Source organism: Panthera onca, chromosome B1, assembly GCF_046562875.1.
Source record: "Panthera onca isolate mPanOnc1 chromosome B1, mPanOnc1 haplotype 2, whole genome shotgun sequence".
NCBI lineage: Eukaryota > Metazoa > Chordata > Mammalia > Carnivora > Felidae > Panthera > Panthera onca.
The window spans coordinates 16,124,769-16,152,055 of NC_138342.1; the positions used below are offsets into that span (position 1 = coordinate 16,124,769).

At 35.7% G+C, this 27,287-nt stretch overlaps 1 protein-coding gene across 3 annotated transcripts in view; it reads left to right on the top strand.

Annotated features, from left to right (window-relative positions):
• The window catches only part of SLIT2 (slit guidance ligand 2), a 375,056-nt gene that overhangs the window by 215,270 nt on the left and 132,499 nt on the right, over nucleotides 1–27,287 (top strand). For all 3 annotated transcript variants that reach the window (XM_060655343.3, XM_060655344.3, XM_060655345.3), the window contains 4 exons: nucleotides 5,114–5,185; nucleotides 17,800–17,871; nucleotides 23,627–23,698; nucleotides 26,261–26,424. In XM_060655343.3, the coding sequence (XP_060511326.1) occupies nucleotides 5,114–5,185; nucleotides 17,800–17,871; nucleotides 23,627–23,698; nucleotides 26,261–26,424 (380 nt within the window). The remainder of the gene's footprint in view (nucleotides 1–5,113; nucleotides 5,186–17,799; nucleotides 17,872–23,626; nucleotides 23,699–26,260; nucleotides 26,425–27,287) is intronic.

Sequence of the window (27,287 nt, forward strand, 5' to 3'; positions counted from 1 at the left end):
ATCAACTCCAATCAAGCCGTTTTCCAACTCTGAAACACATTTTTACACTCTACTGCCTAGTGATATAATTACAAACTCTTCCCATGGCAGCTTCCTCCTGCTAACTCAGTCGTTCTGACTCATTTTTCTCATTCCACACAGTTCACAAAACAATACACTGTCATCAGTAATATCTCACACTGCCTGCAATGATCTTCAAGGAACAAAGTAGACCACTCAGGGGCACATAACAGCCTCTGAATAGAATAATTTTAACATGTATATAACCAACACCTTCATAGTGCTTACTACGTGTAAGCACTCATTGAGCATTTTGAAAGTATGAACTCACTGATTTCACCTTACAGTCCTATGAAGTAGCATTATCATTATTCCATTTTGCAGATGAAGAAACTGAGGCACAGGAGGGTAAGCAATTTCTCCAAGGGCGCATGGTTAATAAATGGCAGATAATCAATCTCAGATAGTCTAGGTCTGTAGTCTATGCTCTTAATTCCTTTGACATATGCTGCCTCCTTGGATTTCTGCCAACCACCACTTACCACCACCTACTCCAACACCAGAGGCTGAGAATTACCAAGCTCCATCATTTTCATCAAGGTTCAGAAAACAATCCCATTTCCCTTCCTTCCTTCCTTCCTTCCTTTCTTCCTTCCTCCCTCCCTCCCTCCCTCCCTCCCTTCCTTCCTTCCTTCCTTTCTTCCTTCCTCCCTCCCTCCCTCCCTCCCTTTTTCTTTCTTTCTTTCTTTCTTTCTTTCTTTCTTTCTTTCTTTCTTTCTCTTCCTTCCTTCCTTCCTCCCTCCCTCCCTCCCTTCCTTTTTCTTTCTTTCTTTCTTTCTTTCTTTCTTTCTTTCTTTCTTTCTTTCTTTCTCTTTTTAGAGAGAGACAGTGGGAGCAGGGGAGGGGCAGCGTGAGAGGGAAAATCTCAAGGAGATTCTCCACTGTCAGCACAGAGCCTGACGTGGGGCTCGAACTCACGAAACTGTGAGATCATGACCTGAGCCAAAATCAAGAGTTGGATGCGTAACCCACAGAACTACTCACACACCCCAAAAACAATCCCATTCTATTTTGAAAGCGGCTTGAGTTCATCAAAATGCCAGTGACAGATTTCTTTGATCTTATAGATCACCTTTCTCAGTTACCGCTCATGTTTTACCTACCATATACTATCTTTGTTGTCACCAAACTATGTGATACATTATATCACATCTTTCTAACTAGATTTAAAAACTTCTGAAACCAAACTTACAATGGACACTGCAAACTGGTCTTCTGATTTCCCAGTTGTATTAACACTACCTTTAATATAATTTCAAAATAACTTGTTTCTCTTCTGTCTCCCTTGGCTAATTCATATCCACATATAACCCACTTCTGAGTTTTGGTTCTTCGTGCATCTGATACCACTCTTCATCTTTTCCACGTTTTTTGTCTATACAGTGGGAGAGATGATGCAGCTATTAACTGACCCATGGTAAGCAAGTGATAAATATATTAAGGGTTTTTTATACTGTTTGACATTCTTACTACCCTTTCCCCAACTAGGGTAGAAGTCTTGTATCTAGTCTTCCAACTTCCAGCTTCCAGCTGAATTTATCTAAGGTAGAGTCTCTGCCCTGCTCTTGTCTACCACCCTTCCCTCCCCACGATTGTGTGCTGAAATAAGAACTCACTTCTCAATTGCTACCAAAAAGTTTACTCATCACACCCGTGATTTGTCCTTCGGACCTCATCTCCTATTATTCCACTATGTATGTTGTACCTTTTAAGCAAATCAAACCAAATGCTATTCTCATAAAACGTTCTATGTTTTTTTCAATTCCATATTTTGCATGTGCCCTTTATTTCACTACACATGCTATCTCCCGCTCCTTTGCCTTTACATCTTGATATGTTCACGCTGTCTTTTTTTTTACTGTGCTTTCTTGCTTTTCAGACTCACAATAGTTGTTTAAATCTCTCAGTTGGCCTTCTATTTGGCTACTTGCCTTATCGTCTTTACTGAATTTGAAAATTCCTGAAGCCAGGAAATGGGCTTTTACCCAACTCAGTAGTTCTTGCAACGTCAGCCAATACCTTGCTGCTGTTGTAGATATTAAATAAATATATGTTGGATTAAAATAACTGCTAACCTCCACCTGATTATATACAGAAAGTGTAAGTCATTATTCTTACACAATCTAATCCATCATTTTTCAAGTGATATACACCGGAGGCTAAGATAAGTTAAAGAAAGCCTTTTACGTTTTAGGGCATAGGAAGGACATATTGAGATTAAGTAGCCCCTTGCATCATCTCTAGAATTCTTCAAATCCTGACTCAGTATTTGTCTGTATTTCTTATACATTTACTTAAATCATCTCAGGGCACCTGGGTGGCTCAGTCGGTCATGCATCTGACTTCGGCTCAGGTCATTATCTCATGGATCATGAGTTTGAGCCCCACATCGGCCTCACTGCCGTCAGTGCAAGCCCATTTCAGATCCTCCGCCCCCTCTGTCTATGCCTCCCATGCTTGCACTCTCTCAAAAAATAAATATAAAAAACAAGCAATTTGTCTCATTTTTCAGCACTAATAGCTTACATTTCTGAAGCATAATTTCCTTTCCTATAGAACCAGGATAATATTAACTACTTGTCAAGATGGTTATGGGGATTAGAGGAAATACAGATCATATGTGATAATATGTTATTTCTAAAAAAAAATGATTGCATACCATAGGTACTGAAAATTTGTTGTTTCTTTTTCCTGTCATTGTTGAACATGGCCCACTTAACTGAAGGGGCCTGGGATCCAGAACTGAAGTTGCCTGCCCTAGTGAACTGGGCAGTGACCCTGTAGAATAAGTCTGGGAAGGGTCTAGTTGTAAGAGGTGGGGGGACAGCCACACATAAACCACTGACCTAGGGTAATAAAGAGACTCTGAGATTGACAGTTGACAGTTTCTCATTCTTTCGTGAAAAGAAAAGTGTTAGCAGTATAAAACCTTTCCATGTCCTAGAATTCTGCTGATGGTACTCAGAAGCTTCTAGTAAAATCCGTTTTAGAAGGAATAGTCTTCGACTGTGCATTCCAGTTTGTTCAGTGATATCTTTCTGAACCACCTAATATCATCCCTCTACCTTTCCTCCCACCTCACACTCTCCCCATTGAGAACAAGACCTGAGAAAAACTGCAGGTGGCGGATGAAATGGCCCACCTGGCTGGATGGGAAAACTGCAGAGCTTGGAAAGCCGGCAAGGTCCGAAGAAAACATCTCTGCCATTTTTATTCACCTACAGTCTCCACGGCAGTCTTTGTCTTTGGAGAAACAGAGAGATACAAGTGATGAAAAAACAGAGAATTGACAGAGACACAGCAGTGAAATCACTACTGTTGGTTTTCAGTGGGGCATGGCAGATTCACATTTGCTTGGCTTCAATCATTTTCCCTTTTCATTTCTTCTCACTTTCTGATTTTTCTTTCTCCACTGTCTCTCTTTACCTTCTCCTTGCTCCATAGCTTCCTTTCAGTACAGTTGCCAGCATCCAGGCTGTTAAATATACACTGTTAAACATTCTTAACCTGATGTAATTAAGGGAAGGAAGTCCGTCTGAATCAATGACAAGCTGGAGAAATAAGCAATTTTTAAGGAAATGAAGTTTTATTACTCTTAGCGATATACTGAAACTATTGAAAGCAGTTAACAGAGTTACATCACTTAGGAAATGGATGACTGACTTAACTCCCACATAAGCACATATTGTAAATTTACTGTTTGAAATAAAATGTGTGTTTTGCTTTTTTTTTAAAGACCTTTCCTCCTTGAATAGACTAACATTTATTTCTTTACAAATTGCTTAGCAAACATTTTTTTTTTTTAATTTGAACATTGTGGATGATGAGATATGAATGCAAATCTCGGGTGTTTAAAATTTGGTGCTAATGAGGTCAAGACCACACACTAAATCTCTCTATCTGCCAGTTATCTCTGTTGCATGGTCACAAGTATGTGAACAAAAAGCTCTGATCATAAAGACGCGTTAGGGGAGAGGATGTGGATGAATCCATCCAATATACCTCCACGTAATTGGAAAATGGCTCTGTTGTCATCAGCTGTGAATCCGTGGTTAGTAGCTTCATCTTTCTTAATGAGCATCAGTTATCTTAGAATTTGAAAGATAATTTTAGCACCATCACTGTTAATCTAATAACCTATTCATTTGATGTTTCAACTTTCTGCTTTGTGGTAGTGTTAACTTAAAATTAGATGAGCATTTTCTGTTTTCAGTGATAGTTTTTGCATCTATATTTATATCCTACTTGTTAAGGCTAATACTGTGTGAGCTCATACAATTGCATCTGAACTCCGAGCAAAAAATAATGATCCGTTTCATGAGATGAGTGATTTTTACAGACTTCTCATTCCAACTGAAAGGGTGCTTTTTTCCCTTTCATTAAAATGTATTTCTCAATTAAATTAAAATGCAAATATAGACAGTCTGTGTTTATGGTTTTAATAGAATTATTGAAAGAAGGTTTTAAATCAACCTGCTGTTAATATTTTATGCAGGAACTGTTGGTTTTATTGTTGGGCCAGGACTGCCATGTTCCATTTTCAAGATTACTTAAAGCGTTGTGAAAACTTAATCATATTGCCCAGGTTTTATCAGTTTTTGGCCACTCTTCTCTAGGATATTAAAATGGACCTCTTTCCTTTATGCTTTGTAAGTTATGCCAGTGATGTTGGAGGAGTATCAAGTACTAAAACTTTAGAATCCCTTGAAACTGAGTGATGACAAATTTACTATTTGTTTTTCAATAAATAGTTTATTGCACAGAATTGAATCAACTCAAATTTAAGAGAACCATATTTTGTAATTTATTATTAAATTAAAGATCTGAAAAAATACTTCAAGAAACCATTTCTTTAAACCTTTTAATTTATATTATAAATATAAAATATTTGTATTAGAAATTATATCCAATGATACGGACTTAGTTATGATCCTATTAGGATTGCTTTAGCTTTTTTTTTAAGAAGTGTTTTATCATTTGTCAAGCACATGGATTAAAATCATTTTTAAATAATATTTTATAACTTGACCTTTATCCTTTTTGTCATTTTTAGTGATCTCAGTGAAAACCAAATTCAGGCAATTCCAAGGAAGGCTTTCCGTGGGGCAGTTGACATTAAAAATCTGTAAGTATTTTTTTTTTCTGGTTTATACTGTTGCTGTAAACATTATCTGTTTTCAGAGTTAAATATATATTGAATAATGCATCAGAAAAAAAGTGAAAGGCCTATTTATCTTTATGCTTGCTTAGGAGAGCTTGTAACAATAAGTTTTAAATTGCTCTGACAAGGTATCTGGAGACATTCTCATGTAAAAGTTGTCTTGCACCTGAAGTTAGTATCAAATTCATTCTTCTAAACTTTGTGATTAATCTTGTGAAATCTCAAGAAATGATTTGATTAAAAGGTATTTGCATTGTATTTTCTTCGCTTTTACTGTCAATGTACTTCATTAACTCCCTTTTCTGTTGTTATCAGTGTTTATTGGAAATGCAGAACATAAGCTATTTTTTTCTGGAAAGAGTAGATAATATTTTCTTGTTAGAGGTGCCTGCAGCCTGGAGCTATAGATTTTTTTTATCGCTTTTAGATCACTGTTTTCATTACATGCCAAAAGGGTGAGAATGAGAAAATTATGTCTTTCCCTTTGTGTGAATATTTTTCTTACATATTTTTCCCCTTGTATCTTTATAAAAGTATATGTGTATAATCTCCTTTTCAAAGAAGGGGGAAAAAAGCATGAGGAAGAAGGAAATTGTATTTCTGTATTTTCCCTTGAGAAATCTAGTGTCTTGTATAGAAGTGTTTTTTTGTAAGTGCCTATAGCTTTGAAGATACATATCAAATTGAAGATTTCAGGGACAATCCTAATTTTGTCAATATGTGTGTTTTATAAATTTTTATAAAGTTTAAAATACTATGCAAGCCTTTGAAAATGATGGGTTTTTTATTGGCTGCAAATGCTAGGACTTTAAATGTTGTCCTTAGCTTTTACATGAGTTTGGAATGTAGTGGGGAAAAAGCCCCTATGTGCTGAGATTAACTAACAGGAATTCAATATTTCTTAGCTAGTGATAAACAGCGCAGGCACTTTTCAAGAATTAACTTATATTCAGCATTCTCCATGGTGGGTTACAACACTACTTTTCCAGTAGGGAAAGTGAGACAGGTGTTTTCTGTCATCAAAGAGGAGGACCGTTTATAAAGCTTCAAGTTTTGGCCTCTACATCTTTTCTTCCACATAAATGTTTTTTGTTTAAAATTTGTACTTTCTAGGGGCACCTGGGTGGCTCAGTCGGTTAAGCGTCTGACTTCGGCTCAGGTCATGATCTTGCGGTTTCTGAGTTTGAGCCCCGCATTGAGCTCTATGCTGACAGCTCAGAGCCTAGAGCCTGCTTCCGATTCTGTGTCTCCCTCTCTCTCTGCCCCTCCCCTGTTCACACTCTGTCTCTCAATAAAAAATAACCGTTAAATTTTTTTTTTTAATTTGTACTTTCTAGATGTACAGGTAAGGACAGAAAAATACAAACTTCTAGATACAAACTTCAGAACCATTGAAATTCTAGCCCTAGGTTTTCATGGATGTTTACATGTGAAGGGGATTTTATTTGCTTTCTTTTTATCTTTTCTTGCTAGGCCCCTTGCTAGGGGAAGTCTTCAGGGAGATTCTGTGATGTAAGATGTTCAAAACTAACTTTGTATACTGTGTGTACTGTATACTTTGTATATTGTGTCTGATCCTATAAAGATCCCAATATAGCACCTACTCAGGTCGCCTATATGTCACTTAAAAGGATAGTCATGACTACAGTTGACCACCCTCTGGGAATGCCACTAGCAATCTTACAATAGTATTATCTCTAAATCCTTAAAACAGGTGGCTTTTAATCTTCTTAGTAAAGATATTCAGGGAATTCACGTGTATAAGTAACCTATAGTCCATATTTAAGGATGCATTTGGGAATGGGATACCAGTCATCATGGGATTCCTTCTTATGTCCTCTTCGTTTATCCTTTTTAAAGACTGTGGTTTTAAAAATTCAGACATAAAAAAGAAAGTGAAATGTTAGCCATTGTGCTATATTGATTTAACAGGATTTTGAAACACTTTTATCCCCCATGTGCATTATATACATAATAACTGCCGTGTTTTTAGACATGACAAATTGGCAAACTCCACTGAGTCTTAGTTTTACTTTTGTAAAGTGAATATGATAATTGCTTGGGTTTGTTGTGGTTATTAGGGAAAGAAGATATGTGAAAGACCTTTTGGTAAAATGCTGTAATATAGAGTGTATCATTTCATTCTGTAAGTATTCACTAATCAACTTCTAGAAGTTGGCCCTTAAAAAGGGATAGCAAAAAGGCAGGAAAGAAGAACATGAAGTAATTTGCAGTATTGGGCATGGGTAAGACAGGTTTGTGTCTATTCTGGGTCCATTAACCATGGGGCTAATAAGTGGAAAAGGAAAATATAGCAGAAAGCACTAAATATACACAAGACCCTGATTTAAAAACAAGATACTATGTGCTGTAGGTGCCAGGGAAAGAGAGAGATAAGAAATATTGCTTGAGGTCATCAGGGAAATCTGTAGGAAACAGTTTCTGAAAGAAAACCTAAAGGAATCTTCAAGGATGTTGGTTTGTGTTACGTGTTGGTGAGTAACAGCAGATAAGGGTGGATTGAGGAAGTTAGAATTTTTTAAAGAAACTGTGCAAAGTTAGAATTGATTTCCACAATCCTCACTGCCTTCCATGCAATGGTGTCAAAGGCCGTGAGAGCAACACTGAAATACCACAATGCACTTCTAGCTTTATTTAATTAATCAGAATCATAGCTACAATTTAATAGAATTTTACACTTAAAAGGCATGTTTCTATAATTAAGACATAGTTCAAACCACATTGTTTAAAAAAAAAAAGTCCAGGTTCAGGGGGCTTTTTATGAAGATTAGTTTTATCGTTAAAAGTTAAGAAAGATGCCTGGTAAAATATGTTAGAGCTGAGGGTAAATTTTAATTCATATTATTATTAAAGGCAAATATCGGTCATCAAATAATGACTCCATAAAAGCCCAGAAGTATTAATATTAATATTATTGATATTCAGCATGGGAAAGACAGGTATAGCACTTTGTCCTTTTCATCATTCCACTGTATGCATTTACAATTTGGACAGTCCTGTATGGTGGATGGCTACTGTTCCAAGTCATTCAGAGAGCAAAAGAGAAACAAGAAGGCTAAACTGAAGGAATATGTCCCTTAGCTGCGTTACGATGTTAACCACGATATTTTGTATAGGGCTGTCTAAATGCCCAGTCTGATGCACTGTAACAGGTTGATTGGATTTACCACATTCAGGCCTTATTCACAGCAAATTCCAGTTAACAGAAGATTTTCACTGGAAGCACTTACTTTAATCTTGTGGATTGGCTAAATATGCTCATGGCGGCATCTTGACAATATGAAACTGATGCTGTGGAAATTTTGCAAATTAGCAGATCTTATTCCTCTTCCTTCAGGCAAGCCACATGAATACTATTCTAGGCAGATGGACATTTATCTTGCTCTTAAACATCTCCAGGGAGGAATTCTCGTAACTTTTTTGCTTATCGCTATTAATTTCTTAACTGGAATAAAACCCTGTATATTTTATTTTTGTTACTTCATTTTCTCCAGCTGCAACTTAAACTGTTTTCTTTTTCTTGACATTTTAGATGGTGAGATCTGAGAATAACAAGATCATATTAAAATATCAACTAAATTACAATGTTTGTAATAGTCACTGGCAGCGCTTTCCCATAGAATTTACATCTGTTTTTAAATTCTCCAGTTAAGTATGAATTAAAGTATTGATACCATATTATTACCAACTGATGTGCCACCAAAATGATAATCAATGTGTATAGGACTTTTCTTTATAAATTTTGTATATGTATTTAATATATTCAACACTGATGCAGGAAAGCCTTTTTGCCTCCTGATCAAATTTTGAATGAAAACACGTTATATTATTTAAACTATTTTTTTAGAGGTATCTGTGAGATATTTCCATTTAATTGAGTAATTTAGGAGAATATTTAAATTAAACCCTCCTTTATTGCTGAGACTTGTGAACTTATTCTCTAAGCAGGTACCTAATGGGAATAAAGATTTTTCAAGTCTTTTGTTTTCATGATAAAACATTCCTAGTTAGAGTTATCCCAAGATTTGAGAAAAAAACTGTACAAATCAATGAACTTAAAATTAAGTAGATTGCTAGTTGCTCTTCACCTCACAAAAGTAAACTTTAATGTATTTTTAGTTTCTTTAGTGAGTGCACCATAAACACTTAAAATAGTTAAATTCTGGGCTCCTGGGTGGCTCAGCTGGTTGAGCTTCCAACTTCCGCTCAGGTCATGATCTCGTAGTTAATGAGTTTGAGCCCCACTCAGCTCTCTGCTGTCAGCGTAGAGTCCATTTCAGATCCTCTGCCCCCCTCTCTCACTGCTCTCCCCCTCCCTCTCTGTGTCTCAAAAATAAATATTATAAAAAATAGTTAAATCTCAACACATATTCTTTTAGACACCCTTGTAAATAAAGTAAATCACACTTGCTTATTCTTCTTTCGTTTCGCAGTACTCCCTCAAAATGTACTCTATGTTCTAGTCAAACTGTAATGTTTATCGTTTTTAAGTAAATTTATGTCTTTCCCATTTGCTTGCATTATCCAATTCCCTTAACCCTATATCTCATACCCACCTTTGGCAGGAAGATTGCCTCTTGGTAAAAAACAGGTTAGGCAAAAATATTTATAGTTATCTTTCTTTAACATACATTAATTTATAAACAAAGGTCAGGTTACAAGATGATTTAGTTTTGTTTTCTTTGAACAAGTTATCATATTATTTGGGAAACAAATATGTACAGCCATGGCTTTGTAGGAAACACTCACCCAATGTGGGTTGCAATGGTTATTGGCAATAAGAAGATTTGGCAAATGGGAAAGACAGAGTTAATCCATATGCTGTTATATAGCTATTTATATTATTTAGAAATTTCATTTTTTTCTGGAACTCTGTCATCTTTGACTTATTTTATCACTATCTCAATTAATACTCATAGAAGAAAAATTCACTATTCCATACTAGGGAGACAGAAAGACTTCTGTATTTTACTTAATTTTATACACTTCTTTAGTTTTAATTTCTTTAATATTTATTTATTTTTGAGAGAGAGAGAGAGTGTGTGTGTGTGTGTGAGAGAGAGACAGAGAGAGAGAGACAGAGAGACAGTGGGGGTAGGGCAGAGACAGAGAGAGAGAGAGACAGAGAGAGACAGAATCCAAAGTAGGCTCCAGGCTCTGAGCTGTCAGCACAGAGCCTGATGTGGGGCTCGAACCCACAAACTGCAAGATCATGACCTGAGCCAAAGTTGGATGCTTAACTGACTGAGCCACCCAGGTGCCCTGTACACTTTCCTAGTTTTAAATACCTCTCTGTTGGATACTTCATAACAATAAGGAAACTAGTGTTGTTCACATATTATAGAATCAATATGTAATAATTAGAAGAGTATATTATATATTTTACAATGCAAATGTAAGACTTCAGCTTTTTGTCATTTAAGTTGTCATAGTTGCAAACTGTCTGCTATAATCAGCTAGTTTTCATGTTTAATTCATTACATTTCTTACCATATTATATACTTAGCTTATTATCATAAAAATAGGCGTGCCTGAGTGGCTCAGCGGGCTGAACCTCTGACTTTTTATTTCAGCTCAGGTCATGATCTCGTGGTTTGTGAGATTTCATGCCTGCTTGGGATTGTCTCTCTCCCTCTCTCTCTGTCCCTCCCCTCTCACACGTGTATGCTTTCTCTTTCTCTCTCTCTCAAAATAAATAAGCTTAAAAATAAATAAAGAAGTAAAATTCACTGTTATCAAATTTAAATGATTTCTTTTAGTCCCCCAGCTTCTTGAGTGTTTTCAGTAAACCTGAGGCTGAAGACACTTTGAAAGGGGAGGTTGGTTTCTCACTCAAGGGGCTTGCTATCCTTCGTGTTAGATTAAATGTCACAGGTCTTCAGTGGGATGTAGAACCTTCTGAACAAACTTGTATAGATGGCTTTTCATTTAGAAAGATCGTAAATGAACTTGAGTTTCATTTCAATAAACAGAGCTCCCTTTAACACCCAGAATGTTGTCTATAGACAGGGATTAACCAGCGGTTGTCTGGGTACTTACATGTAAAATACGCTAGGAACTCAGGCAATGCTATTAGTACCCCGGGAACTGTCCGTGGTCCTGTAACGTGTCTGGTTTGCATTCACTCTAAAGGCATACTGAATTCTGATAATCCCCAACAACTATGATCACGTTTGCGTGATCAACAGTCTCTCCAACTTTTCATTTTGCTCTGTCTCCAGGTGCATTAGCATTTTTTCTTCAACGATGTCATTTTCTTATGTAAAAATGAATCTATATGACATATCTTCATAAACACTTTCCAGAACAAAATAAAACAAACAAAACACAAGAGTATCTGATTGGAAATCCAATTCATATATGTATAAAATAAGAATTGGCATGATCTTTCTGAAACTGTCGTGTTGTCCTGGAGATAGAACAGATCTTTAGTTTTCTTGCTTCTCCAACCCTAAACAGGCACACTTTGCTACATCTGAACTATTACAGTAGTCTGCTAATTGGATTTTGATCTCCAGTCTATATTCTCATTAGATAATTTTAACACTGCAGACAGATTTGTTTTTATAAAGCATTGTCTTTTTTGTCCCATCACTGTCTCGTTCAGAATCATTCAGCTTATTAACAATAACAACACTTTGTATGGGCACTATGGCAAAGCCTTGGGGATATAGTAGAATATTGTCATAGTTCTATAGGTTCTGAAGAATATAGACTCTTTCCTGAAAGAGCAGTGACTTCTATTAATGGCATAGTCTCTTTAGATGTTCTGACTAGGCCTAGCATTCTGCCATCCACCCAGGGTCCCAGCCCCCTCTCCTACCGAATCTACACAAGCTTTTTGCTCAAGCCAGAATGGCCCCTCTCTAGCAAGTATTCACGGTGAACATTGTAGACCTTTTGCTTACAACTGCTCTTGACGGAGTCTTTTCCCTCCAGAGGGAAGACACATTTTTATTTTCTGTCTTTCTGGATTCTACCTGTTTTTTAAGGTTCAAGTTTCTTCCTTCCTCACACATGACTACTTTGGCCCAGGGTAATCTGTTCCTTCCCTGACATTCTGTAATACTCTTTATATGCTGCATTCTGCCTTGAAATTTGGCCATCAGAGATTTAACTGAAACTTTCATATGCAGAATGAACAGCTCTTTCCCTAGACACTTACTTTGTGAGGGAGGGCTTCAGCAATACATAGATTTAAATTTGAATCAAGATTTCACCACATATTTACTACCTACTTTGAATAAGTTATTGTACTTCTGTGAGCCTCATTTTTTTCATCTGTAAAATCAGAATGATGATAACATTTACCTTTTCAAGTTATCATGAGGAATACTGAGATGGCATCTCTACAGACCCTGCCACTTGCTGTGCATTCAATAAATGTAACGAATTATTATTGTCAGTTGCAGTTTCTACCCCCTCTTATTAGTTTGCAAGAGTTCCTAGAACATGAAGGGCAACTTAATTTTTCCTCCATTTTCTGATACCACTTTATTTAGAGCTTATCTTTTTGCTTTTCCTCAATAAATTAGCAAGTGGATATAACTTTATACCATAGATTATTTCAATAAAAACTGAGATTCTTTATTCCTGTGCAAAAAAAAAAAAAAAAGAAAAAAGAAAAAAGAAAAAAGAAAAAAACCCCACAACATTGTGCTTGAAAGGTTACAGAAGGGTTAAATTCCCAAATAACAAATTATTTTACATTCCTCAGGATAATCCTTATCTTGGTTGTTTTATTCACTAATACCTGAGTTAGCACTGATTTGTTTTTATGCTGAGGTTAAATGACATGGTTGCTGAAACTTCTGCCTACAGTGTTCACTTATATGGGTCAATTTATATTATTCTTATGTTCTCGATACATTATAACCTAAATTTGTACTACTTCTTAAAAAGTCATTATTGGCATAGGATTTGTATATTTAGGCACTCATATTGACTTGAATTTTATATACACGAGGGAAGAAATAGAACAGATCGTGCCCATATCCTTAGAGCATTCTTTTTCTTTTCCTCCCATTTGATTTATATGTTTTATCAGGGTTCTTTCCAAATGGCATAATGTTGTTACTTCCTCCTATTGATTTTAATCATTTTGATGTATTTTAAGTGAACTAAACTTCTGGAGTTTGCCACTCATAGTAGTGTGACTATGAACTAAACTTTCTAGTACCTAAAGTATTTCTAGTATTCTCTGGTATTCTAGTATTTCTCTAGTATTTCTAGTACCTAAAAAACCCTCGAAAACCAGAGCATATTTTGTTGAAAGACTGAGATACTCTGACTTTAAAGCTATTAAAGACATTTTATGTTCAGCATTGTTTCAGAGTTAAGTAAATTTTACAGTGTTCTAATTCTTACAAAAAGAAAATAAATTAGTAATAAGATTTTACTGCTTGGACGCTGAAGTGACACATGAAATTTTCTATGGTAAGGACAAAACCAACCGCAGTTAATGCAGGAATGTGAGTTTTATATATGTGATTCAAACAGTATGGTATCCAAATTTTAATAACAGAAAACAGGAAATTCCTGAAAAAAAAAACCATAAAGGTAACAGAATGCAGTATCTCCAGTTATATTTCAGTATGCCAAGTAAGCAAATGTTCGATCTTTCTGTCTTTTATGTGCCCATATCTAAAATTGGTATTTTGCAGCACTATATGAATATATATATATATATATATATATATATATATATATATATATCTAGAATTAATCCAAATATGAAACTAGACTAAATTTTTTTTAGTGTTAAAGACAATCAGATCAGGTTTAGAAATTTTACATGTGTGAGACACAGAGTCATACCGCCAGATAAAGAGATTCTTGTGCGTTACCCAAGACTACATTTACCAGTAGCAGGAAAAGTTAAACCGAGCAGGCTAGTGTTACTTGAGGAGATCAGAGTACAAGTGGTTAGGAATGAAAAGATCATCATAGAATGTTAATCCTGAGAGAGACCTCAAAGGTTTCCATTCTTTTTAACATCATCATTTTCGTAAAATTAAAGATAAAGCACTTGGTTCAAAACACACACTTACAAACTAAGACAGTGAAGGATCAGACGGAGATAGAATTTGGAATTCACACAGAAACAGAGGAGCCAGGACGTAGGAAGTACGGGAGAGAAGACACAGAAGTCTGTGCTAAGACACGTCGGCCGAAGGTCTGAAAGGTATCACCGATAATAATATCTGTACCATTCTTTCTCCTCGGAAAATGAGAAAAGTGCTAGCTTGCTTCTCAATGGTACGTGACCCCTGTGCGAGGAAAGGATCCTGAAGCTGTCTCTGATGTATCTTAGTGCCCTCATTATCCAAAGATCAACAAATTTGCCCCGTGTTTGACTGAATAATTGTAACATTACTTTTTGGAGAAGTGGGGGGAAAAAAAAACCTCTCCTCTTACTAATTCCTTAATTCAGAATAATTTCATTGCACTATTGGAAATCCCATCTAAACAGAATCAACCTGTCACTAAATGCATGGCTGAGAACAGATCCTTTCCTATTTACAGACAGCAGAAGTGCCCGGGCTTTGCAGGGTAGTAGAGAAGGAAATGAAGTGGGTAAGAGAAAAGGAAAAAAAAAGTGCAGAAAAATAGTCCAGAAGCACTGAAATAAAGTATGCTTTTGCATAGTTTTGACAGTCTTTCTCTTGAATCATATACAGACAAGTGGAGGTTAGTGCAGAGAGATTTTCTCAGGAACAGTCAGAGCAGGCACAACACTTCATGTAAACACTCCTTTGGATTTAACAAAGTCCACCAATTGATGAAAAAATTATTTTGCTTGTCCTTTCATACGAGTGACTTTTTTCAAAAAAATACCTTTGTTCTCAGAAGATGCATGGCCTGAGATACGGTGCATTCAGAAAACTTTTAAGGAAAACTTTGGTCCTATGAGAGCCAGATATTCTTAATGCTTTAGCACCAAGAAGGACTTAAGTTTCTGCTAAGAATCAGAAGAAGCCTGTAACCATGAGCCATGTAGAACAGGGGTGAAATTACCAACTTTTCGGCAGCATCTCAACTTCTGGTGGTATAGGGAAATCTGCTTTTCTGTCCCTGTAGAACGAGAGTCGCTTGAGTGCTTTCTGGCATGCTAGGGCTTCCCCTTTGTGTATAGTATGCATGATTTAAAAGAAGCAGTGTCAGCACTGATTTATACATTGACAGCTAAGGATAATAAGATATGGGCAAACATACAGCTCACCCTTTTACAGATTAACCTGGAGACTGCATTAGGCAAATTTGATAGCATTAAAAGATTTTGCCAATTTGTCTGGAAACAATTTCTCTTTTGTAGTGTGTCAAGGGTAACACTTCATGCCCTTGTACTAATTTAAATGGCTTTGATAAATTGTTCAAGAGGTTAGAGAATAGTAGTGTAGATATATATTTAGCACTTTAAAATAAAAAGGCTGTTAACTTAATTGTTAAATGAATTTAATCTGTAAAAATCAAAAGTGCCCAAGAATGGAAGTGTTTTCTTGGAACCACAGCATCCATATTACATCATGAAGCTTTAAAAGTCTTCTTAGAAAATAAAATTATACTTCTGCATTACTTCCTAATAACTAGAAATGCTTTAAGCTATTACAGCAGCATGGATGGTACCTATTATTTGGGGAAAGCCTTAGTTTATAAAAGCAATAAAAGCATATCTTCTCCAGAGTTGGTTTTTTTTTTTATGTTGCATGTCCTAGATTGTACCATTTGCATGACATCAAGGTAGTCTTATGTCCCCTAGAGACCTTCTTAAAAATGAGATGTATATTTCATGAGACATTCTCTATGTACATAATTTCTAAAGTAAGGAATTTGAAGAGGCCCCTCTGAAAGTCAGTGGATTAAATCATTGCACCTTTATTCAGTATCCTTCTGAGAGAAACAGCTATTTTATAGGAATGTTTAAACAATTCTTTTTAAGAACACACCTCAAATGTAAATTAGCCCTTTTGGTGAATTTTGCACTTGAAACAAGGGCAAGATTCATTTGTATGAAGATCATAGTCTTACCCCTGTACATTTGCATTCCCTCCCAATTCATGAAGAACTGACAACTCACCTGACTAGTTCATCAAACATTTTGTTTCTGTCTCAAGTGAACCATTAAAATGCTCTTTCTTTACTGGAATAAGAATATCGCTAAGCAGCAAGCTACTAGTTTAAATAACAGCTGCTTATTTAAAAAAAAAAAATTAAAACAATGTAAAGATAGGACAGATAGGATTTCATACTTATTAGCTGTTTATTTCAAACAAATAAATTCCTCCACATGGATAAAGGAAATTTTAGTTCCAGAAACAACTAGCAGGAAAAGCCAACTTAACCAAATTTGGAGCAACTTTGTTTTTGTTTGTTTGCTTGTTAGTTTTCATCTTTAAATTTTAACAAATAAGTGCTCAAACTACAAGAGAACATCCATTTGTTTGCATTTTGTATTATTTAGAAGCAACTGAGAAAGCTTTTAAACTTTTTGCCAAAGGTATATGTAGTGTTTTAATGATGTTGCTGCAGTATGGGTTTTTAGCATTTGGGGCTAAAATTAGCATCTTTGAGGAAAGTAAAAAAAAAAAAAAATCAATTTTTAATACTTTAAAAACTTCTGGGGGCGCCTGGGTGGCGCAGTCGGTTAAGCGTCCGACTTCAGCCAGGTCACGATCTCGCAGTCCGTGAGTTCGAGCCCCGCGTCAGGCTCTGGGCTGATGGCTCGGAGCCTGGAGCCTGTTTCTGATTCTGTGTCTCCCTCTCTCTCTGCCCCTCCCCCGTTCATGCCCTGTCTCTCTCTGTCCCAAAAATAAATAAAAAATGTTGAAAAAAAAAATAAATAAATAAATAAAAACTTCTGGAAATTTGGGAAATTTCTTAATTGAAAAGTATGTCATATTTACAGTGCAGAGAATTCGCATATAATGAACAATTACAAATCATGGGAATGGTGAATATTCACGTAGAACAAGACTGGCTTTCTAAAGTGTATTCCTGGTTGAGAATAGCAGGGAGGTGTGTGGGACCTCATTTCTCTCTCTTGACTGGGAGTTCTCGAAGGAAAACTGCTTTTAAAAGAAGGAAACCTAAAAGTAGTCTTGCTCTTTCTTGCCAAGGATAGTGAAATTAACATGCAGCTGGGCTTCTCTGATAAATGGATTCTGTTAGGTCACTGAGGGGGTGCATGTGACATTAAGTGATTTACAGTCCTTTACCTTAATGAAATTGTTTCAGCAAGATGACGCTGAAAGCTCTTAATGGATAGCTTTTCTTGATGTAATGAAATTGCATTCCTATGGCATTTAATATAAGGTGCAGTTATTATTTACTGGAGCTTTCCAAGGGCTGCTATTTGCACAGACAGTTCAGAACAAAAAGAGATTTCAGTAGCGGCACCGAGGCCAGAATGGCTTGTGACATTCTTAAGCGGATGAGTGTATTTCTGAGAGCATTTCAGTTAGTGCAGTCAGAGCTTCGGAGACCCTTCAGGAGACTTCTTTTCACCCAGCGCTGCTAGTCTCCAGCCTTTTACTTATATTCTTCTAATCTATTTACAGGCAACTGGATTACAACCAGATCAGCTGTATTGAAGATGGAGCATTTAGGGCTCTCCGGGACCTTGAAGTGCTGTAAGTATTGCTTATTTCTCTTACTCTTTTGAACGGGGGCTTTGTGTCTGGGGAGTGCTAATGTGGAAGCTTATCTGCTCGCTCGAAACCTAGCATCAAAATGGTCTCTTATAAAGATACCTTAAATAACTCATGGGGAATATATGAGTTGAAATGTGTGTGTGCACAGCCGTGGGTATCATTTCTGCATATTTAGGCGAAAATGTCTATTTAAGGAGGACGTTCAAATGTTCACAATACCATCTTTCAAGTGTGTTTCTCCTTGTAACAAAATATTCTCATTCAAAGGATTGGTGAGGCTCCCTAGAATTGCCAAATATTAGGATAAAAGCAGTTGTATAAGAAAAATTACAATAAAAAATGAACTTCTTAGTTTCTGATGAGTTGGGTTATTATATAGTTGCCATGCAATGGAAAGATGTTGTCTCATTTTAAAATGCCATTTTTAACCAGATAGCATCATTTTTGAAAGGTGATTCTAGAAATCTGCTTTTCTGATTCTAATAAGTTGCCCATTGGGTCCATTTTAAAGTCTTCACTACTGACTTAGGAAGGCACAGCACACAGACTTGAATTATAACTGGCATCCTCTCTCTTTCCTTACTGGGCAGACATGGCTGACAAAATGGGCTAGAGGCAATCTGGTAGTCTCTACAGACCTTTGACTTGGTACAATAATTTTAATGGAATTATTATGATGAGAAATTATTTTAATGTAAACTAGAGTTACTCAAGCCGTTGAAGCTGCCTGTCCATTTCTGGAATTTTTTTTTTCCAGTCAGAGACTCACAAGTCTAGCTTTTTGAATATATTTACACATTTCTCCCCCCATATAAAATATTTTTCTGTGCTACAGTTCATCCCTGGCTAAATTTATTCAGAAATTCAAAAATTGACTTAAATGTTGAAGAGGTTTGGCAATTTTAGTCCATGTGGTAAAAGTTATCTGGGACTCGTGATATCCTTCCGGAAAAAAAAAAAAAAAAAAGATCCCATTACTTTATAAATTGAGTTTGAGGCACAGAATGGAATTCAGGAAAGAAAGTTTGAGGTCTCAACAAAATAGCTTATTTAATCAATATTTTATATATGATTTTGATTTTAATTGCAAGTAGATGTATAGAACTTGTAGCTGTGTCATGTGCAAAGTTACTGGTTATTTTTAAGGACTTAATGTAAGAGTTAGTTGATTGAGATAAATCGTGTTGTAAGATATATACTGTTGTCTACCCACATCATGAGAAGTCAGCCTTTCTTTCTGTTGGTAACAGCCTAATTTTTTCTATAGGAAACCTATTCAGAGTGCTTATCATACACATTGTATTTAATAACGCCACTAGTTGTGTTTCAGACCCATTAATATACAAAGCTCACTGTTGCTATTTCAGAGTCAGAATAGTTAGGATACAACTATGATTTCATGATAGCAGTCTGATGTCAAAACCATAGTCAGTGTCATAAACTTGGTATATGAAGAGACAACCCTGAGTGTTACTTAATTGAATGGAGCTGATCAGGCCAAGAATGTGTTACTAAGTAGGTGCTTCTAACTAGGAATAGGAATGACACCAAACATTTTATGGAAAATTTGCTGAATATTGTGGATGGACTAAAATCCCATAAAGTACTTTGTTATTCATTAAAAGAGCTTAAATAATTCACGTATAACACACACACAGACACACACACACACACACACACACACGCACATAATACCTACTCTATGCCAAGCACTGTGCTAGGCATTGAAAACTCTATCCACAAATACAATAACTATTCATTTGCTTATTTGTTATAAAGTAAACAGTGTTTTTAGAAGAGTAAGTTTGTGACGATACAATCACCTCATGCGTTGTATTTGTCATATTAGCAAAATATCTAGAAGGTAACTTTAGCAAGACCCTCTGTCTTGAAACACAACAAAGAGTAAAAAATGTTCTATGGTTCATGGAGTAAAAATCAAAATCCAAAGTGTTAGGAACTCTTTTGGGGTCCTTAATATATAGGTTTCAAAGAGATCTATAATGGTCAGAGTGTGTTTGCTAAAAAAACGAAAAAATTAACATTAGTACATGATACAAGAAAGTGTGAATTCTTTCAAAACAATTTAAATATTTTACATTCAAATTTGACAAAGTCAAGCAGACATTCTTTTAATATGTGTTCATTTTTAAATCTTCGTAATTCATAGAATCTTTGGAGAAATTATTCTTTGAAAAATTTAAGGGTAATTGGATGAAATACCAAAGACTGGGATTTATCAAGCCCAAATCTCTTGTCATGTAAATGAAAAGTTCTTCTATTAGAAACATTTCCAGAAAGAAACTTGTCTGTTTTTCTTATTTTTAGCGTCTATGACCCTTTACAATATATCTTCTTATTGTGTGGAGATAATGAAGAATTAATTAATTTGCAAATCACCTTAAATTTCAGACTCCCAATGTTTTAGATCTTTTTAAAACTTTTAATTCCATGAGCCATTTCTCAATGTATGATTATACTGAGGCAAAACAAGGGAATGGAAGTAATCATACTGGACCATTGACAAAAATTTGTTAAATTAAGATATAAATTAGGGTAAAGAGAGTGAATAAAGTTTGAGAAGGAAAAGTCCAGGTAAATGAAAGCAAGCAGAGTCAGTCTATCACTTGTATGTTCATGGCAACCTGGCAAATTTTGGAATTCTGATTGGTATGATTCAGAAATGTCTCTGTTTTTAATGTGAAGATACCATCTCAAAAATAACATTGGAAACTAAATCTAGATCAATGTTTTCTGTTTCTTTGGACAACATCTAGTTTTGTATTGTTTGTTTTATTTCTTTTCCATAAAATAGGCATCATTTAATTGAATCGCGACATAGTGATTCATATCCATTAAATATCAGACTCTGCCAAATCCTACGCTGAGCACTAAGGGAATAAGAAAGAATAAATCAAGATCTAAGTCTGAGAGTAACTATATGATTACCAAAACTAAAATTTCGTATTTGTACATCAAAATGTACTTTTGTAGAAGAATATATTCTTGCTGCAAAAAGAAAATCTTGAGGTTGAACATAGAAATATAGTTTCGTTTAGAAGAAAGTGTTAAATAAAGAAGTACAATAGATACATTTGCATTGTTTCAGAGTAGGAATTAGTCACGACCATAACATACATGTCATCAGATGTAATTAGCAAATATTTATTATTAATTTTAAAATAATTTAATTTCATTGGTTCCACATATCGTTCCACTATCAGGTATCAATGTCAATATCACTTTGCCACATCAATACTGAATAAAAACACTAAGATAATCTATTTCTTCAGCTGCATTTTGCAAAGTGACATTTTGAGAAAAGACTCCAGACTGATAGCCACCAGCTTCAGCATTCAATGAAAACACTCTTTGGTGTGGAATCATAAGAAATTAGAGTTCAAAATTAATGCATGCCTACTGCATGTGATGAATTACTTTAAAAAATGTTATCCCTAAAGTCACATTTCAGTATGTTATGTACTCTGAAGATTTTAGCCATATAAAGTCAGCATAAATTTTGAGGGTGGGAAAAGGGGTCATTTGAAAGTAAATCCCTTTGAGAAGTGAAACCTTTTAGTTCAAACATCAGGATATATTTTAATGGCGTTTGAAAAAAAAAATCTCATTTCACTTGAGTACAGAAAAATGCTACAGGCTTTTAGATAACGTGAACCAACCAATTCAGTGCTTTATAGGTCCTTCATAAAGTGGGATTTTTTTTTCGCCTGTGCAACTTACTTCAATCAGTTGCATTAGTTTTTACATCATTCAATACATTGCAAAACTGGGTAAGAAAAGAAAGTGTGTCTTCTAGATCGGTAGCCTCTGTGCCCTACTTTACTGAGAAGTTCAAGTGAATCCCTGAACCCCTGAACACCCCAAATCATACCATTCACAACTGCAGCCTCCAGCTGGCCAAAAGTGGCCTCATAAATGTATCCTGCTTTCGTCCAAACAGATGTAGCCCACAGACTCTTTGAAATGTCCGAATTAGTTGCCAGTATTTAAAAATTAGGAGGACAGATCTGAAATTTTCTGTTTCCAGCGTCTCCTGAGAACATCAGATCGGTTGGCAGCCTTCCATTAGCACGGAGCAGTGGTCCATCGGAGCTGAGGACTAGCTGCTATGAGAGAGAGTGTCATCGCTCGCTTACCAGGGTCTCCAGTGGCCCCAGCCCTCTGCCTGCCTCACTCCATCTCTCGTCCCTGTTGCGTTTCTTAACACGCATCCTGCTTCTCTCATTTACTTCCCTGCCCAGCCTCCATTGGCAAGAGAATTTGCATAGTCTAGATCAAACCTTTCTCCATTGTCAAATTGCATCTGTGGGCCGTTGATCCTGTCATCCTGCCTCCCTCAGGAACTTGCCCGCTTTGCTCACCACATCATGGTGTCTTCTCCATACTAGAATCATTGTCCGTATTCGCATTGCACAAACACAGCCCTGGGATAGCCTCCTTCTCACTTTCTTGTCATAACCAGACTTCCCCAAAGGGAGAAAAACAATCTCTTCTTCATGTTATTAATTATAAGGTTTTATAATTTGTACTTCATCTTCCCACTTGGACAATATGCTATTTTAGGACAGGTTTTATGCCTGATTTATTTTATGCTGTTCCATGTTGCCATAAAATGAAGAGCCAGCTAGGAAATATTAGATGAATGAATGGGTAGTAGTTGTAGTAGTAGTAGAAAAGCCATAATAATACAACAATGCCTGTGTTAGGGGAAAAGTAGTAACAATTTGAACCAAGCAAGAGTTATGCTTATTTTCACCATCTCTCCCTTGGCCGCCCATCTTCCTGACTCCAGCATCCAGAATCTGCGTGATCTGTACTGCATGGAAGTTTGCAAGGGACAGGATATGTGCCTAGACTTAGAAGTATTAGAATGTACAGGGTGCCTGGGTGGCTCAGTCGGTTAAGCGTCTGACTTTGGCTCAGGTCGTTATCTCACAGTTCGTGAGTTTGAGCCCTGCATTGGGCTCTGTGCTGACAGCTCAGAGCCTGGAGCCTGCTTCGGATTCTGTGTCTCCCTCTCTGTCTGCCCCTCTCCTACTCGTGCTGTCTCTGTCTCTCAAAAATAAACATTAAAAAATTTTAAGTAAAGAAGTATTAGAATGTATTAAGCTTTTAATAAACTGCCCCAGCCTGTCACTTTATCCCTACCCAATGCAAGTACCAAATGTAGATATCGTTCTTACTACTCAGATTTCAACAACGGCTGATGTCCACAACAGAGAATAATTAGCAGGACTGTGTTCCGGGATCTGACAAAACCAATTCTGTGCTATTGCTATGAAATTTAATTTGGAAATTTCAAATATGTTCATTTACTCATGACACTAATTATACATAGTGCCCCTCTAAGGAAGCGTAACTGCCCAATTTTACTAATTGTTGACTGCCTCGTGTTATTCCTTAACCAGGGTCATAAATACACACACATGCATACCCATGGTGCATAAAGCAATATGTGAATAGTCAAAGATATTATGGCTAAAGACATAAATCTGTAATAAATATTTAATAAAGCTGAATGCATAGTAAAGTGTTAAAGTATGGCATTTATTTATCCTCTTGTTTATAACATGAGGCATTCTTTATGCCTTCTCTACCAGATAGTTGTCCTGCATAAACATAGTTGCAAGAAGCATTCTCTGTATTATTATATAGAATGATCAGTAAATTTTAATTACCTAAAATTTCTAACTTTTTTTGTTTTATTCTACAGCACTCTCAACAACAACAACATTACTAGACTTTCTGTGGCAAGTTTCAACCATATGCCTAAACTTAGGACTTTGTAAGTAGCCGCAATGTATATATGTCAATGTCGTCAATTCAGGGTTCCCCTTAAGTACCATTTTTAGTAAACAGAAAACAGTACCACAAGTTCATTATGGGGTAGACCAGGAAAACACCACTTTTTAAAAAGTACTAGATATGGTATTTGAATAAATGAACTATTATTCTGAAAACATGAAAGCTTTCCTTTAAATGATATGCATTATAGAAAGTTGGAGGGGGGACGTTTACTTTGAGCTATTGTGGAGGTCACATTTCATTAAGAAATGTAAGACTCCTTGATTGGCTGTCAGAGATGATAAATGGTAAATCTTTATGATTTTATTACTGTACAGCAAGCCGACCTAATAAAGCTAAACTGGCTCTCCAACACCCTTTGTAATGTAAAATTACAGCATAACCCTCCAGTGCTTCTATAATTAAGGTTGTGTCAGCATTTTTATTTAAAAATGTCTTTTCAGGAGATGGACATTAAAATATTTTAGGTGAATAAAAACTTGTTTCCTAGTAAAGTATTTGCTACAACTATTTTTTTTTTCTCTTGGAGAAAAAATAATCTTTAAAGCTCAGCATGGGGATATTTAGTTAAAGCATTTTCAGAGATAAATCTCATTTGAATGGGGTTTAAGAATCACCTTGACCTTAAAAATACATTATATACCACATGTGGGAAATGGTGGGAAACATAACCAAAGCTTTGGAGTTCTGGAATAATATGTGTTTTTAAGTAGGGAACATAAATTTTGATTGGGTTTTCAAAATAGTTTTCATTTTACAGTAGGTTATAACTGGAAACATATAGCTTTTATTTTTTTCTCTTTAATGAAAAATCATTTGAATTGCCAGCTTTTTAATGAATTAGGTAATACCAATCGTAAAGTCCTTTTTTTTTTTCCCTCTCTCACTAAAATGTAGCTCTGCGCATGATACAACACAACATGATCATTTCCTTGGAATATGATTTAACAAAATAAAGAAATTCTCAAAGTATGCAGATATAACATAAATTTTATTTCCTTGGTACTCTTTGGTTGAGCCTAATTTGACCAAATTAATACCAAATATAGTTCACTCAGACTATATTTGATGAAATTAGCTCCTCATTACCTTTAGCTGATTTTTAAAAACAAACTGAACAAGCTCTTAATCCTTGAGAAAATAAAGCCACCAAGACTGTAGAAATATCCATCATCCACGTTTTTGATAGTATGCCTTATTTTCCTACAGAAATCCATTAGCGTTTGTCTTGCTAATCAGGTTTTTAAAGTTTTATGTTCTCTCATTTGAAATTTGTACACACCTAATTGGATTATTGTAACGTGCTTGGTTTAGATGAAAATATTTAGAGAACAGCGAGGTGGATGGAGTGTGCTAAGCGGTTTCCAAAGGATGCCACTCTGACTTCCCAACAAACTGAACCGGAGGTCACCCAGCTTTCCCAAAATGTAGCAATGTGGCATTTTGTTTGGTGGCATGCCGTCTAAGTTTTGATGCAAGACAGTTTGTTCCATATCTATAGGCTCAAGGAGAATGTAAAATAGTCATCTAACTTGAAATTCCCTTGCTTTGGTTGTTTCATTATTCTATATTATCATTGCTACTTAAAAATTCCACTTTTATGTTCCAATTATCTTTCTGGACTGAGTTCCATGTTTTAATATCCATTACTGTTATTGGGTTAGAATTGAGCACATCAGCTAAAAAGGACTAAAATGGTATTACTGTGTCATAGATGATTCTGGAAATGATGCTTTGATTTATAGTTTTGGATGTCCTTTTCTTTAGTTTGAGAAAACATAAAAGCCAATTTGAAGTCATTTACCTAATTTAGTGGATACATTTGTCTGATATTTTATTAATGGAAAAGTGCTATTTGCCACTTGGAATGGATCCATGCTCTGGTGTGGATCCCTGCCAACATAGAGAGGGGGCTCACTTAATTCCTTCACTCCTAGCCATTTATGTCTTTTCATTTCAGTTCCTTCTCTTTGAGGATAGGGTCCCAAGAGCCCAAAGCAGCTAATCCCTTTTTCTGCTATTAAACAAAAAGAAGGAAATCAGAATAGGGACATGAAAGAAGTGTTTTATATTGAATTATTATTCTATCTTGTTCAGCAAAAAACGAAAGTGACCTGCTAAAAAGATTTTGCAAGCAGTTTTTACAGAAACTAACAACAGCAGGACTAACTGATAACTCATACTGGGAGCCACAACTTTTATTTATATGGCCCCGCCCCCACCCCACCCCAATTGGCCACCAGTATGTGGACTGCAGAGCAATTTGCCTTGGACATACCTATTTCTTTTTACCGTTTTGAGTGAACATAGGAAAACTATTATTATGGTCGTGTTCAAGCTTCTGTATATTTGCTTAACTTGGCAGTAAATGAAGAGTAAGTTGATTCTCATCATTTTTAGAAAAATAATTAGGTTGGGACTTAGTAAGCTTTATCTACTTACATGTTAAGAAATAAAGTTACATATTATTATTAATACATTTTTTAATTCTTGGAATAACTATTTTGTTTTCTTGCCTTAAACGTCCCTTCTTCTTATGTAGTCGCCTCCATTCGAACAACCTATATTGTGACTGTCACCTCGCCTGGCTCTCTGACTGGTTGCGACAAAGGCCCCGGGTTGGTCTCTACACTCAGTGTATGGGTCCATCCCACCTGAGGGGCCATAATGTAGCTGAGGTTCAAAAACGAGAATTTGTCTGCAGTGGTAAGAGAGAAAGAACCTTTATGTTGTCATATTATTTTTTGCTTCTATGTAAGAGAGCAGTGGAGAACGCATGCTTTAAAAGTTTCAGTGTTTTGCTCACTAACATGTGCAATTGTGCACTAATCACTCCATGGAAATCCTCGGTTTCAGTGATATTGATAATATGTTCTAAGGCATTTGTGCGTGATTGGCCATTACAGATTACTCGTACTTAATGTATGATGAAAGGTTTTTCAATTTTCACTCCTGGGGAAATATAGGACATTCCTAGATTTAAATTCTGTTTGCTACTTATTTTGCTGTCATGTAATAATTTAGATCTACTTTTATGTTAACAAATGGAAATATGATTCATCTTGCTGGAAAATTCAGGAAAGTATCTCAAATCTAGTTGCAGAGTGACAAAGCACTTTCCGTGCATACTAGTGGTTCACCTCTACAGGAAAGAGATAAATGAGTAGCTTTAGTGATGAAAATCTGAAAACGAAAATTAGGCGTGACCTATGTAAAATATCAAGTAACATTTACTTAGTTCTTTCTATATGTTTGGTCACCAGCCTAAGTATTTCACATATACTTAGCTCATTTCACCTGCCTTAGAACAACTGTAGTGAGATATAATATTATATCTATATTAGAGATTAAACTGTTGAGAGGAAAAAGATGCTAAGTAGCCTTGTCCAAGGTCATATAGTTGAATCCATGGATCTCAAGCTTAGGCAGTCTGATTGCCAATTCATATATATTTATATTTATGTTTATACTTATTTATAAAATATTATGTTACTATTACCTGATCCATATTAGCATAATTTATTATATATGCATGTGTGTGTGTGTATATATGTATGTGTATATATATA